This window comes from Antedon bifida, chromosome 1 (assembly GCF_963402885.1).
Source record: "Antedon bifida chromosome 1, ecAntBifi1.1, whole genome shotgun sequence".
NCBI lineage: Eukaryota > Metazoa > Echinodermata > Crinoidea > Comatulida > Antedonidae > Antedon > Antedon bifida.
This window is the reverse complement of record NC_136226.1, coordinates 13238981-13256033: the sequence shown is the minus strand read 5'-3', so window position 1 is coordinate 13256033 and position 17053 is coordinate 13238981. Positions and strand designations below refer to the sequence as shown.

Genomic DNA, 17053 nt, shown 5'->3' with positions numbered 1-17053 from the left:
AATTTATTGAGTAATATCGCTTTAGACACTCTATCCTGGGACTACAGTGTTTAGCAATCGTACCTTTGTATTTTCATAGCTGTCGTAAATATTTTAATTTTGATGCAGACTAATTTGGTGTTTGATGTCTTCGTTATGTAATTATTTAATCTTATGATGTTACAGTAAATTTAAATTTTTCCTTTCAAACTTTCATTCAATGTTTGTTCTTTTTTTTATGGTCTTATTTGACCAAGAAATCCAATTATATTAAACTAAATGATAGTAACAGTTTGTCAACATGCCCATTTCAAGGATTTATTAACATTGAATTTTATCACCTTTCTGTTCCTTCTTTAGCTATCCTGAATTCAGTGTTACTTCTAGTAGAATGTTCAATCCTTCATTTTACCTGTTTCATATTTAGATTTACAGAAGATAAATCACATGTCAGGTTTTTGTTTTTTTTGTTTGCAACAATACTATATGTTCTATTAATAGTTGATTTTTCACATTCTTCGTAAAAATGTTTTAAGCTTATAGTGGGCACATTTTAAAATAAAATTCATCGTTTGAATGTCAAACATTTAAAAACAAATATACAGACATCATGGTAAATGGTAAAACCATTATAGACACTCAAGAGTTGTCAATTTGATTTCCAATGTGCCTTTTGCAAACCACGCCTCGAAGTGGGATTATCGCGACTATTTCTGTAATATTTTAATTTAAAATCTACTTATTTTCCACTGATTAGTTTTTGTTTGTGTTCATTTTGTGTTGCGTGTGGCATATTAGCATTTAGATAATCAAGAACATTAATATCAAGAACACTAAGGATAATTAAAATTAGAAATTAATGAATATCTAAACCGATAATATAATCCTCAGCTGATTAAGTGCTAAGTAATAATTAATGCATCATTTAGTGGCATGGTATAGTTTACTGGTCTGTTGATTGTGAGATTGATGTAATATCCCATGGTCTTCAGCGGCTTTTATATCCTTGGGTATGATTTGTCCTGTTCACGTAGGTGTATAAATGGGTACTGGTATATGCTATATTAGCCTATGAAGGAAGTGAACTTCACGTTTTAAGAAGTTGGGATTAATGTAGCTCCTGCCTCATGGCCCTGTAAGGATTTATTATTCGTGTAACTTTAGCTTAGATTAGGTCATTTTTCCCATAAGTGATTTTATCAATCTTTAAAGCAAGTTTGGTATAATATATAATTAAGAATAAAATAAAAAATAGGAAGGATCAAAGACATCACGAGCCCCTGCCACTTTCAGTGAAAGAAATGTAAACAATATTAACATCTACAGTATAATCTATATTTCTTCTTTGTTGATGCTGATTATAAGATTTAAATACTTATATAAAACCAAATATGGCTTGTAACTTTCCTGTAGTTTTGAATTGTTCCTATAATCTTGCACCATCATTGTGGTTTATAATAGTTATCTGTATTGTAACGTAGGATTTGTACAGATTGTTAGTTATAATAGAGCATCCTCCTTTAAAATCCTTCGGCAATACACCACACCTGGGCCAAGGTTGATGCTTACAAAAACAACTTATCTCCACCACTTGAGCTTGCAATTCAACACAAGCTGTTTGAATCACATCCTCGCGCTTGTGTAGCGAAGATCTGTGTGAAAATCTAGCTGAGATCAAGTTATTATGATTGCTGTATCTTTCACACATAGTGGTGGAACACCAAATAGCCTCCCTAAGTAATTTTTATGCAATATTTTTCATATGCAGACAGGCTATATTTTTCGTTCCGGGTATAAGCCTACCCCAAAAATGAACTTCATTTCAAGGGAGACAATACCAGAGGGAATGAGATACAGTTTTTATTTTATTTATTCAGGCACTAGTTTTGACGACATAAATACTAGTATTGGTATTTACACATCCATGTCAACATTCACTGTAAAGCTTAGATAAAGCCTTGTTATTTGTGCCTGTGTACAAATGACAGAATGTGCACATAAGTGGAAATGGTTGATGGCTTGTTCATACAATCATTAATGTCAACATGTTGTAGTATTGTAACAGGTTGTTGCATACTGGTATAAGACCTATTCATTATATTATAAACATCAATTACCAATTACTGGATACAAAATCCTTTTGGTCTTATTTATAATATAAATGTATAATACAGTATATTTATCAAAAACAATATATAGGTAGGCCTATTCTTATGCTAATATAGATTTAGTTTTCCAAAATGACTGGTGATATTCGGATTGGAGTTACATGAGACTGAAAATATTAAAGAAACACTTGGAAAGTTTTAGTACAATAGTAAATACTTTTCAAGTGTCTAATTAGTGATACTTTTCATGAAAAATCTAGGACATGATATATAAACATTGTTGCCTTGGCTTAAGAACACTTGGTTTGCCTTGCTTAAAAACTTCATATTGTACATGGTATATCCACGAGGGTCATTAAAACCATGTGGCTGAATACTACAATATACAAGCTTAAACTTAAGTACAGTAGAATGTCTGAACCAAACAATCCATAGATTTTGGTATTACGAGCGATTATTGTGATTTGTCCACTTAAATTGTACTGTATATCTGAATATTTCCTATTAAAATGATTGTTGTTCTGGTCTTTTGTATAATCATCAGAACTTTGTTTACAGTATGCTGTGATATGTAGGTTACATTTTCTGGGCATAAACACATTTAGCAAGTATAAACATGAAAACTGTATTGTTATTATGGGACAATTAATGTTTAGAATATGCTTTACATTGGTTAGATTAGTACTGAAATTGATATTAATGTCGAAAGGTTTTTACTAAACCCAAATGGCCAAACATGCTAAATGTATTAAGTTCCAATTTAGAAGTTAAAGAAAATGATTGAGAAATTGATGAACACATCACAGGGAATCATTAGACTGCATCATGTTTTTAAACCTAAAACATTATCTTGTAGATAAACAAAGATAATCTTGTAGATAAACTAATCCTGACCAATCATAATAACATAGAATCTGGGATAATCCAACGGAAGCACAAGATCATATGATTAAATCTAAAACTGGAACAGTCAATTTGAACTTTGACTTTGTGATTACAATGATATAGACATCAGTGGATTTGAGGATCATCCAAAGGTGATAGAAAGATTAAGAGGTTTATCTGTAGGGATTTAGATCAATGCAAGATATACATTCCACTTACCCTCACTCATGATTACCATCGTTACAATGACTGTTTCAGGTCTCTGAGGATTATTATTTATTATTAAATATACCTTTTTACATGAATAAGAAGACTTAATATCAAGGATTTATCTGCCAAGTTGGAGATAACTAAATATGCATCATTTTTAAATTTGTTTTATTTATTCTCTTTTTTATTCACTTATTAATCTTTATTTAGGCTCACTTAACACAATTTTGATGTAATCTTATTTAAAAATAAAAATTCTTGATCCTTCTTGAAATATTTTCATGATATATAACTAATCCTTTCTCTCAATTGAATCGGCAAATAAGAATTTTAGTTGAAACCCTACGTGGAATTAAAATCAAACTGTCTGAATAAGAGAAAGAAAATTATTGTAGTAAAATGATTTGTTGGTTATTTATAGGCAGCTTGAATAATACAATATCTACCGTATATTTCGGTGTATAAGTTGCACTTTTGACCTCTAAATTAAGGGTGCGTCTTATACACCGACCATAAATGCCTCACCACACAGATTGTACATACCGACACCTCGTTGGCTAGGCCTGGGCTTTTTAAGGTAAGGCCTAGTACTAAGAGTAGGCCTAGCTACAGTGTACTAATGCAACGGCAACCTGCTTCTGCCTAGTTTTCAAGGCATTTTAGCGTGATGTAATACTAAATATGATGAAAAGATTTGTTTACGATTGGAATAGTATTATAGTTATACGCACGACCGCCGTACCCCCAGAGCGAGCCCTTCTTGGTGGCCACATGGTGTACAGTATTTGACTAGTGTATTCTCCAGTTGATTATAGCATGGACCTAGTGTACACACTTCTCGGATACATAGATACTAATCAAATACGATTGTCCGTGAAAACGTGCGCCCTCTCGAAAAAGGCTAGCCCACACACACATGTTACACATGATCATGCACTCGATGTTGCGGGTGCGAAACTCATGAATAACAAGTTAGAAAGAACTGACGAAATGGGGGACTTCCCTTTTTGTTGAGACTGGGCGCGGCCGAGCCTAGGTAAGAAAAAATCTAAATAAAGGACGCCGTTGTAGATATAACAAAATATATTATTACAATAATATTGATTACAATTTAAAAAAACATTGTTTTGAAGAAATATAAAGTGCGTCTTATACATCGACGATATAAAAAATACAGATATTTTACTCTCAGTTAGGGAGTTATACGGAAATATACGGTAATCCTGCTTAAAAATAACATATTGTTTTAATTCCTTGCAGCAAGTTTTAAAGCAAACAAATGGTGATCACCTGAATACCTTATATTTAATTTTAGTAACCAGATAATATGCTCTGTCATCACAACATAAATCACATTTTATAACAAAGGTCACGGCGTATTAATCAGCTGATTTGTCCTGGTCCTCTGTGGAACCTTTAATGTTCAGTGAAAACAATTTCAGATATGTACTCTGACTGAACGCACTCATTGTAAAGTAAAATTGTTGCAAATTTTCCCCTTAAATCCTGATTAAAAACTGTCAAATGATATTAAGACCATTTGTTAGTTGGTTATTATGGTTGCAGACATTGAGAGCTAAAAACCTTGATCTGCTTTAACATCTAATTTCTGTATATACAATTGTAATAAACTGTATATTATATATTATTTGAAAGTGGATATATTTTGAACCTTTAAGAGTTCTTCAGTTCTTCGTGTTATATGGATGCCAACATTTTTATGTTCAATTACGATGAAACAATTTATATGAACTTGATATTAATATTGCAATATTCTTTTGAAGGCTTGTTCAATATAATATCATTTACAATCTTATTTTTCAACTGAAAACAGAGACAAAGACTGAAATGTTACTATTGTACGTTACAGCTAAAAATTGCTCCTTGCAAACCATTTTTGGTTATGATGATTTTGAAGACCTGGAGCAATTTGGTTTTTCAAAACCATATTTGAGATATAGATTCGATATATGTAAAGATAATATAGTTAAAAACTGTATTATTCTTGCTCAATCAAAATTGGCCTTACCCTGGAACAACAAAGCAAATTATTGTGAATTAAATATTACACAGGAATTCTACATCAACCCTAGAGATTAGAAAGATGTACTATTAGAGATTCAGTTATCAGAAGATCCATGAATAATTTCATCAATAAACCTAAAAATGTCATTTTTCATAATAGTTGATTTTTGTTACTTGATAACTGTGCTGTATACATGTCCATTTCAATTCATATTGGATTTTTTTTATAAAAACAATCTAAACATTATGTTTGGTCATAAATAATCATAAATAATATTCAATTTTAATCAGAAGATAACATTGTTGAAACAATATGTCCATTTATGGTGCTATGTTTCGATTTTAATATTGAAAAAATTCTTTCAAAATATGGAGAATCTTGACAACATGAATTGTGAATTGTTTTGAATCTGGCAGTTTAAAAATATGCAGTGTTGTTGGTCTAAGGTATGGCTATATCTAGAGGGCATGTGGTGAGTAAGATATCAGGCTTGTTCAACCCATGCTAAATTGCTAGTTAGAGTGACGAGTTTAGCTTACATCCCACAGGAATTTAGACGAGTGTGTAAGATCGGCAAAGAAAGAATTCTATTTTGACCCTTTATTTTCAGGATTAAAATAAAATGTACTTTAAATTGGTATTACTATCGCATATGTATGATTAAGAACTTAACAAAGTGTACCTTAAATGGGGTGTCTCTTAAATAGAGCGTGGTCTTAGTCATCATAGTCATTGGAAATTGTCCAATTTGTGTTTAATTGGGGTGTCTCAAAAGAGGAGTTAATAATGCCTGAAGAATGACTTAATTAATATGAATAATAATATATATGTAAATTTAAAAAGGGGGATAAAAATATTTAGTATGAATACTTTACTCGCATTATTATTACATAGTATTAATAATAATGTTTATGGCTTCTTCAATATAAAATAATTAATCTTGTAACATTGCATGCTAGTGGGTTGATTGGTAGGATTTGTTGCTAATGAATGTACTGTATATATCAATGTCTGATGTGCGAGAGACACTGAGACATGCCCCCAAACACAACTGGTCTGGTTTACGTTTGTTCTATCTAAAGCATATATACTTTTTAAAACAAGGTCATGTCTGGCCTTTTCACACTCTACCTTTACATTACATCAGATCAAATACAAGAGGCCGCTGAAAGTTGGCTAACGTCCCGCCTACAGGACCAGATAAACAATGGTCTATTGCATGCATACAAAAGAGTTAAACCAAGCATGTGTTTAAGTGCTCAAGCAAGGGAGACTGAGGTGTAAGAATTCACCTATGGCCTACACACTCATGTAATAAATGTTGTACAGTATTGTATATTAAAGTCAATATGTTAGCCCCAGTAGAAATTGTGAAATGTAAACCATTCAAATTAAGCAAATATGAGCATGGTTATGTATGAAAATATATATGTTTTAGATTAAAATTATTTTGACTAAAAATAGGTGACAAATAAGGCATCAAGATCAAACTAACAATTCATTAGCCTTTATTACAATTAAATAAGGTGATAGTCACTTATATATTATTATGTTTGACCCTAAAATTAGCCTGTCTCATCCAATCAACATCAAGAGATTGTATGGTATACAATTTAACACATGACATATTTCATTATGAACTTGGTTTTGGAAGTGACTTAGATAATTTTGGATGTCACGCTCTCAAGAATTGGTTAAAATGGTCGTTGGCAACTTTCCAATATATTGTGGTAATCAGCTTCTGAAATACTCATCTATTTGTTTGTAGAAGATGGTGATTATATCAATACCAGTATGTTTTATTGTTAACAAATCAAAGTTCTCTTTGTAAAGAAAATCTATTCCATGTTTTTGAATCGATGCTTTATTTGTTAAAGAAGAATTTGCTGAACCGTAAGATGTATTTTGATAGTAACAAAATCATTTGTAAATAGTTAATGGTTGATTTTATATGAATGAAACCATGAAACTGACTTCTTAATGGCTGTAATGGTTGCCTTTATGAATGAACTGATTTGCTAATAGGTGTAATGTGGCAACAGCGGGGGACTGGCGGTCTATGTTGATACAAGTTATTTTGTACAGTCAACGACCCCATGCAACCGGAGCACAGCTTTAACACAAACCTATATTGCATAATAAATATTCTTAAAGTATACCTATAGGAGTTGACTATCGTTGTTTTAGTACTATTTGTTGGAATAAAATTTCTAAATCATAACATGTGATTTATGCTGTGCGTGTTTATTATTTGTAATTGTTAAAATTTAACCATGATGATAAGTGGACAAGATCTGCAATTGTTGTAAAGGAAATGAGAAAGAGTAAAACTGGAAAAACATCTGTTTTCCAGATGGGTCACTTTCTTTTTAGAATGTGTACTTTCAAGGGAGCCAGCCAGTGGTGTTCCCTATTAGTTCATGAAAGGTTTAATTGTTACTAATTTGGAATACAACTACAAGACATCACTGTTAGCAATTATTTATGTAGTAAGTCTACCCTTAGAAGTAGCACATCTCAACACTGGCCAGTCACAAAAGGTGTTTGTTACAATATATACAATACAAAGATATAATATGTATCTTCGCTGTTGTTGAAAATCCTGATATTGTCAAGAATAATTGCTTCCCTTGTCAGCTCACATTATAAACCTTACATTTTAATTATAATAATGCTTGCAACAAAAAAAATGTCGATTGAACTCAGATATTGACATGGATATAACATGTTCCTCATTTGTTCATCGATTGATTTATAGATTTAATCTGAAAGAAAAGAGAAAACCACTTATTTTTACTATAAATTCCCTTAGATAACAGTAAATGACCAAGTATATGGTAATCTATTGTTTGAGTATATTTCCACCCCTTAATTTAAGCTAAATTCGGACACAAGACTTTGGTAAATCCCATTGTTTAATACAATCCCCCTTGTCGTACCCATGTCCCCTGGGACTATGTTCAATCATATTCAGTAATTTGATTCAATACTGTGCAATATCTGTACATACATTATTTCAAATTATCAGGAGAATCCACAAATAAAAATATGTTTTGATATTCCATATAGTTTATTATAGTATGATATTTCTATTTAAAAATGCCTTTGATCACACACGCTTTACATTTGAATTTCTCTAGGCAACATAATCGGATAAGAAGGCAAACTATAGCATGCTTTTACTAAGATTAAAAGCATGCGACAACATTAAAGAAAGCTTTTATCTAAAATAACACTTAACTTGATATTCAGGCAAATCTAATAGTTAAGTTTATGGTTTCCAAACTACAGGACCTAGCGTCACACACGGGAAACGGACTGGCATATCATTTCCAAGAAAATGTAATTGAAGTACTTGTTAACAGGTCTAGACTTTTTAAAAAAAATATTTGATATAATATTGTGATTAAATTAGTGGAATACTGTAATCTTGTGCACTTTCCCACAACTGGACTTTTTAATAACTGGAATTTTATTTAAAACCGGTTTTTAAGTGGCCATTTTTTAATAAATTAGATTGTAAGTAGAACAGTGTAAAAACAGTTCAACTCGTGAAAATATTCTTCCCATTCAACTCGCAAACATTCATTATTTGTATAGTTGCAAGATGGACTATAGATTATCCACATACCACCCACCATCCTATATTATTTTAAATAGTAAAGATTGTATTTGTATAATTTTAATGTACAGTATATCACCAACTTTTTTCAAAGCGATATATTTGAGTGTTCATATATAATATGCTCGACTCAATGTAATGAGTGTGTGATTACAAATATAATTTTGGTGATAAATCATAAAGTTGAGTTTTACAACGATATATCAATGAGCCTATGGTTACAATTTATCAAAAAGGATTGTTATAGTAGTGATAAATAGGAAGAACATCTCATTCTTTATATTGCAATATACCAATACTATATCATTGTTTTATGTGGATTAAGATTGCCCTTTTATTGAACACTATATTAGAGGAAGCGTGGGGTATGGTATTCTTAAAGTAAAGTACCAACATTTACTGGTTTTCCTACTCAAATTGTTTGCTTGAAAGGTATTTTAGTGGATAGGAGAATGCTTAGTGCTATATAAATTTTGAAGCCCGGAGAGCCATTATTTGTAAGATCTTTGAAGAATAAGATTCAAGGAGTAGACATGTAGTGTTTTCAATCAAGCTCTGCAAATCATTGCGTTCTTATAACAGAACTTGTACATGTTTTATTGACAGATGCATCTCCTAGGAGACATAAAGGATAATGCAATTGTCTGTCTGGCGAAAAATTATCAATACTAAAATATATACATAGCTTAAAAGATTTGAAAACTGTGAAATGAATTATTTCCCTGGTTGGTGGAGATTGAGAAGGATTACATGATTTAATTATATATAGTTAGTTTTTCTATTAAATATTAAAATTCCTAACATAACAGAAGTTATAATACTTAGAGGCGAACATAAAGGTTTCACGTTGAACTGTTGTCTATTCTAGAAAAATATATATTTTTCTTAGTATCTCTGTTATTTGTACAAATTAACAAGAGCTAGGACCATCATACTAGGCATACTGTACACTTCAACCCAAGTTTAAAGTTCAAAGCAAAATAAGATTTTAATATATAAAAGTACTATGATACAGAAAGTATAATTTCAGACTAGGCAACACTTTGTCTGTCATGGTACTGTTCTTCGTATTCTTCATATGAAAAAGCATTGCTTGACGCCTTACATAATATGTTCTATTTTATTGCTGCCTATGTCTCCAGACGACGTTTAAAATCAAATGAATATGTTAAGGTCATTCAACGTGTAATAAGCCATGAATATTATTTGTATTAAATCAAATATGCTGACTCTGATCAGTCTATACAGCAGTGAATGACTAAATATAGATTTGTTTATTTTCAGAGGATAGTTTAGATATATTTTTAGTTATGTTTAATGGATAATTTTTGAAAATTTGTAATTTAATACACAAAATATTAATTATGTTAAGGACTTTTTTTACATAGTGCTTCTCATTAGGTTGAACCATATTTGGATATTAAGTATTTGATTCTCAGAGGGTGATTCCACAATATCAAATTTGGTATGATTTCATTTTTACTATAAATTTTATCGAATAATAAAATAGAAAAATGTCTATTTTAAAGGTATGTATTTACATTCTTGGATAATGTTACTTAGAAAGTATAGGCCTGCCTACCTGTACTGTATATCATAAGAAATAGTTTCACTATTCAAATCAGTATTGAATTTGTACAATGTCTATTGTGAAAGTGTCACTAGATAAGGATATATATAGATATACCTCTTTAAGAACCTTTATATAATGACTTTGATAAATGCATGGTCTATGTCTTGCTTAAGAACCCTTATAGGCTAAATGCATTGGTCGTTTTTAGTGCTCAAACATACAAACCTATTGTATTTAGGCATACATTACAATGTAGCCAGCATGAGGCAGACAGGGCGCTCCTCTTGTCTGATATTTTCAATTATCACTGCCCACCCCCAATCCCCCAGCACAGATTATATTTTATATTAATAATTATATTGAAAGATCTTTGTCTTGTCTGTTTCAAACCTCTCGCTACGCCCTTGGAATAGTTATACCTGTACTTAATATACTTACAGGTACAGCAGTATAATACCCATATAGCCCTACCCATCTTCCTTATTGTGTTTTGGTTTTAGTAAACAAATTGTTTAGTATATCCCTAAACTAGTTTATTGTCATGGTAATGATATCAGTTTGTGTTGATCCATTCTAGTCTATTTTATAGGAAGCTGTTCAATTGTTGGATACTTTTTGTATTCAAATTCTGCTTCCTGAGTACACTAACTAGGTGGTAAAAGCTGTCCTTGATAACACGTATTTCAGGTCGTAGTTCAGTTCAATCATTTCCTACTACTACTAGTTTTAAAACACTTAATAAATAATATAAAACTGTTAAATTTTACTTAGTAGTTGTCAACACCTAAACTAAATAGTTGATAGTTAATGGCACAGTGATATATCATGTGTAACTATTACAAGGACAGCTAAGTTTTGGTGTCAGGAGTTAAGTGATCTGTCCAAACAATGATGATAGACGGTTATCTATCATCTCTATAAATACCTGTCAATGTAATTACTATTATAAAAATATACTTTTGGAAATGTGTGAAAATGACATATTTTATTATAAATAATATTACCTCAATGAATTGTAATTTGTCTAAGCTTACATAATTTAAGATACAAATATATATCTGTAACATTGTGCCTGTATTATTCTAAAACTCTATAAAAAAACAGAGTACATATCAGTTGTTATATTTAAATATATATAATAAACACAACATGCACAGAACATGAATTCTAAACTGCCCGGTGATATACTGAAATTTGATTAATTAGAAACAATAAAGATGAGGATCTGTGAGTGTGAGAAAAAGTCGCCCCAACCTCGATAAAGTATATAAGATCAATGATGAATATGGATTTTTACTATTTTCTTTAATCTAGTAAAACCAATTAGTTCCATAAACGAACAATCCAATAATCCAATGTCTTTCTATGTTGATAAACAAAATAATAAAAGGTAAATATTAGGGACATACTTTATCTAGGCCTAAATCTATCCTGTAATACCATTGTTGAGGTTTGACTCCAGAAGACTGTTGTGTAACAACCAAAACGTTAAGATATTCTCAACTCTATGAATCGCATTTTCCTTACAAATACAATATACTGTACCCTGTGTATTTGACTATGTGTATATATAGATAGATATTTGTTCTTTTAACCTAATAATTTATTTTTCATCTCATTGTCTTAATAGGTATACCCAATAATTCCCTAACACATCAAAGCCTACTACTATCATTACAATAATTAGTTCTTTCCTATTTGCAATCAACCAAATGATGAGAAGTAATAGTTTCATCTACTAGATTAAATTGCAATCAAAAACATTTCACTAATGTCATATCAGTAGTAAAATATTCAGTACTAAAATATTATAATATTTGAATTTATATCTTATTTGTTCCATGTTTTAATAACTAGTATATGCCTTAATATTGATATAATTATACTGTAATATAATAATTGTATTTACCTTACTTGTCTAACATGCTCCTGAATAAACATGTTTTAATAACCATTATACATGTAGGTCTTAACATTTATTTATATTGTAATTGTATTTGTCTTATTTCTCATAACATGTTCCTTATTAATCATTACAATTGTTTTTCTTATTTATAGGTGCGAACATTATTTGTAAGTGGGCTACCTATGGATGCAAAACCTAGAGAACTCTACTTACTATTCAGAGCATATCAGGTAAGCTTTATGAAATTGTTAATATCATTGGTCAAGAGCAGGGGACTGTTTGACAAAAATTGAGAGATTGTTTCAAAATTGGGAGGATGCAAGGATTGGGAAAAATTATATCCATCATGCATAGAATAATGATTTGTTAGAGGAGCAAATTATTTACTTAAGCCCTGTCTACACTGTCAAACTTTGTGTGACAAAAAAAATTTGATGTGCCCATATATGGACATGATGATGTCATATCACTACCGTATTTAAACATATCACTGCCATATTTGAGTACATCACACTTTTTGGTCACATTTGATAGTGTAGGGAGAGCTTTAGAACTACAATGCAGAATTCATGAACATACAGCTAGATAATCATGATGACCCCTATCCATAAATGGACACACACAACCTCAAGTTGGAGACTTCCAAATACCACTGTTTAATAATTAAATTTATTAATTTTTTATATAATAAAATCTTCAAGAATTAAAAAATGCCATCTTTATATATTATCAAAGAATACTTATATGTTGTGCATGCATGAGATTCTGAATAATTACTCTAAAAAATCATATGTTAGGTTAATGATTTTGTCAGTTTGACTTACAATCAATACATTTTGATATCCATTATTGCAGTATAATATTTACACTGCCAAGTCTACAGATTAGAATCCCTTATTAACCACTGATTGATAGAGTACAGTCACCCAACTACATACTTTGTAATCATACTTGCAAATTTGACCTAAAAGATGTCTTAAGTTAATGTTACTAATATTTTAATGATATTTCAAAGCCTAGTAATAGTTTATTTTGAAAGAACGCTGATAGAATCAAGTCTGAACCAGTTCTAGACCTCCAATTCTATCTTGTCGGCTCCACTGGTTTGCCGTAATTCGTTGCTTAAAGGGAATGAGAATGTTCATAAAGACGGGAGAACAAATTATTTACATTTATATTTACATGAAATGTAGTCGTTTCAATAGCGCTGCAAGTATAGTAAATTAGGTATTTCCAGTATTGTAGTTCAATTTCTGTTTCATGGATATAGTATAGGATAGGATTAAGTTAAGACTACTAACAGTCAGTGTTGTTAACATACAATAACATTCCGTGAGTGGGGTTAGGCACTCCCTTTACTAAGTAATAATACTATTGTTCAAAATCTATTCTATAAAGATTTGAGTAAAAGATCAATACTATACAAACATAATAAAACTTGTACCTCATTTTTGACTAGGCTTGAGAACAAAATTGTAAATACTTATTCAATATTAATTTGTTAATATAGTAATCCAGGATATGCCTTAGTGGTTTATTTCAATTAAATTTACTGGTTGTTGTCCTAATATTTTTGTCCCTATCTTATATCAAGGTCTAGCTTGTATATTTAAATCAGTACAGACTAACAATAGGTAAAATATTCTAATGTAGATTCTTTCCCTGAAAAATCAGCACATCAATTTATAAAGTAACATTTGTTTGTAACCTTAAAGTTCAAAAATTCAAATTTATATATTAATATCAAATGCTGAATACAATTTATCATTTTATGCATCCAAGATATTATGAAAAGAACTTTTAAATATAAATTACGATATTATTAGTATCGATGAATGTATATAAAAATCCCATTATTTATTATGCTTCAACAATAAATACAAAATGTACAGTATTTGACATTAGAGCTGGAAATAACAATAGTAGTTATAATAATGGCCTTGATAGAGCTTGTAAATGGCTGTTCTTGAATGTAAATCCCATTGTTAACTCTACTAGCACAATATCGTGTTGGGAAGGTAGCTATTAAAATGAGTAATCCAGAATATTGGGTGTGGTTATAATCTACCTGATGGATTAATTATAATGATTAGTAACCAATGTATATGAATCTTCTTCCTCAAATTGTCTATTCTTTAAAAAAAAAAAATATCTTCCAATTATAAAAAACTTATGATTTATAAATTTCTGTTGCAGGAATATAGTGTAAAGCATCTTAATGTCACAAATAGGTTTATAAATAGATGTAATTATGTGGTTGATATCTTATGACCAAGAATTAGGATAAAAAGAATATACATTTTAGAATAATATAGACATTGCACACAATATAGACATTGCACACAATATAGACATTGCACACAATATAGACATTGCACACAATATAGACATTGCACACAATCAAAAGGTCTTAATTTAGCAATAGTTTACCCGTTGTTTACAACATACCTAAAAAAGGAAACCTGTAAGCCCATTTTGAAATGTAGGATTTTGAACGTCATGGGATTTTATTATCAAGATATTATTACATGAATGTTGTAGCATTTTTTCTCTGATTCATTAAGAAACAGCTGATCTTTGGAATGATAAATTGTAACATGAATGTTACCAAGATTGAGTGTCTGACAGGGTACATCAATTTCACACTTCGTTCAAACAAATGTAATGATAGTTATTTAATTAAGAAGGTCAATATTAGCTGACATGACTTCATAGACTACATAAAGCCATTACTAATGGATTTCATTAATTAGATGGCCCACAAAAATAGGTTCCTTTTTCACAGTTATATCAACTCAATTTTTAAAATCTCTGTGGATTGAGTTGTTAAATCCTTGTAATATAGCAACCTGCATTTTGATCTGATTTGAGCATTTAAATTTTGTGCATAAAATTTGAATAACGAGTCTGTGTAAATTAGGTTGCCTTATCAATCATACAATCTACCATGAATTAATTGATGGTGAAAGAGGCCAAACAAAATATTTGCAACAACGGTTTACTTTGCAAGTAATCAACGTCTATATCCATTTCAGAATTGAGTACCTGAATACGATAAAATAATGATTGTAAAAAATGCTCAAACACACTGTTAATAAACACAGAATTTAGTTGCTAGGCAGCATTGCTTCCAAATTCCATTCGTCTATTCTTAATTTTGCAATTTTCTAGTGTATATAGACATGCAGTATTTATTTATCGGGAGTGGGACCAAAAATGATGAACTGTACACCAATAATTGTCTAAGGTGTGCATTATATCAACCCATACACCCATAATTAATTCTCTTGTGCATCTATAATTTTTTCCTATAGAATCTGAAAGGGGAAGGTGTGGTTAAACGAGATGCTTTTTCACGCACAGATCTGATATTGCTTTGTATACACACAAATGTATAGCTGCTGCAACACCTAGAATTCCTATCCTTCATGATTAAATTCAATAAAAAACTTATTTTGAAAATAAAATGTTCGATCTTGAAAGGTGACATGACTTTTAATGCAACAAGGTGTGAATAAAAATGTTTGCATAAACATGTTATACTAATTTTATAGTCACACTATAGACATTATTGTGAACTTTGATTCACCTTTACTCTCAAATTAAATATCATTTAAAAAATCTGTTACTGTGTAGGTCATTCGTCTTGTGATTTATCATTAAGCATTTGTTGGTCTGCAAACTAAGACAGCTGATGTTCAACTCATTTAATTATTTCTAACCAAGGAGGGGGGGATCTATAGTTGTCTAAAGGATAGTTTATGTTTCGTAACAGTTACCTCGGTCTTCTGGACTGTGAAAAGCTCTTTGCATTGTTGTTGATAGGTGAGGTAGGGCCTACTATCTTTCAGATGATACCAATAGTTCTGTGTGCAGCATGGCCCCTGCACAGGTAAAAGACCTTGATTGGTATGTGTATACTAAGAACTTCATGATAAATTAATTGCCGCAGTTAATATAATAAATTTGTCATTTCAATGAACATCTGAATTAAGTCAAGTTGTTTATGCTTTAAATTCTCAGTACTGTTGCTATTCTAGTTGATGTTAGGCTGTGTCGATATTCTTTTATGTGGAGCCAAGCACCTGAAGAGTGTCTGTACCTATTATGAAATGAGGGGCAGATCCAAGAGATCGCTAAATATAACATTAATAATCTGTCAAATATAGATATAAAAAATTAGTTCATAATTTCATTTCAGCTATTAAATGGGTGAGCGCATTCTCAAACGCAACCTAGGATATATCCTTGGAAGCTCCCTATAGTGAACTATATAAGGACCCAATCTTAGCATCTAATTTATTTTGTGACTTACTGTTTAGAATTGACTGTATTTATTAAAACGTATTTAAATGCTATTATGTATTCAAAATCATGTACTAGAGTTTAGTGAGACATACAGTATTTCAATTTCAAAAATAATCAATTGATCGTCTTATTTTCATTTAAAAAATAGCATTTACTTATCATTAGCTGGTTGATATTAAATGCAGAATCTTTGCAGATTGATTAAATTCTATAAGGCCAGTGATGGCTGATTAAATACAAATTAATAAGTGATTGATATTGCTGACGAGGGATACTCATTTTCCTTACCAATTACGCAAAAACCATAATGTTGGCTCCAGCCAAATGGCGCTAGGACGGGAAAAAAAGTTAAATCACATATTATGTTTATTAGTAATACTGGATGTGGAGGATAAGTTAGTACAAAATGTAGCATCAATGTAAAGGTTCAAGGTGT

At 30.7% G+C, this 17053-nt stretch overlaps 1 protein-coding gene across 4 annotated transcripts in view; it reads left to right on the top strand.

Annotated features, from left to right (window-relative positions):
• Nucleotides 1–17053, top strand: part of LOC144842874 (uncharacterized) — a 46757-nt gene that overhangs the window by 17242 nt on the left and 12462 nt on the right. For all 4 annotated transcript variants that reach the window (XM_078699465.1, XM_078699473.1, XM_078699455.1 and 1 more), the window contains exon 2: nt 12462–12539. In XM_078699465.1, the coding sequence (XP_078555591.1) occupies nt 12462–12539 (78 nt within the window). The remainder of the gene's footprint in view (nt 1–12461; nt 12540–17053) is intronic.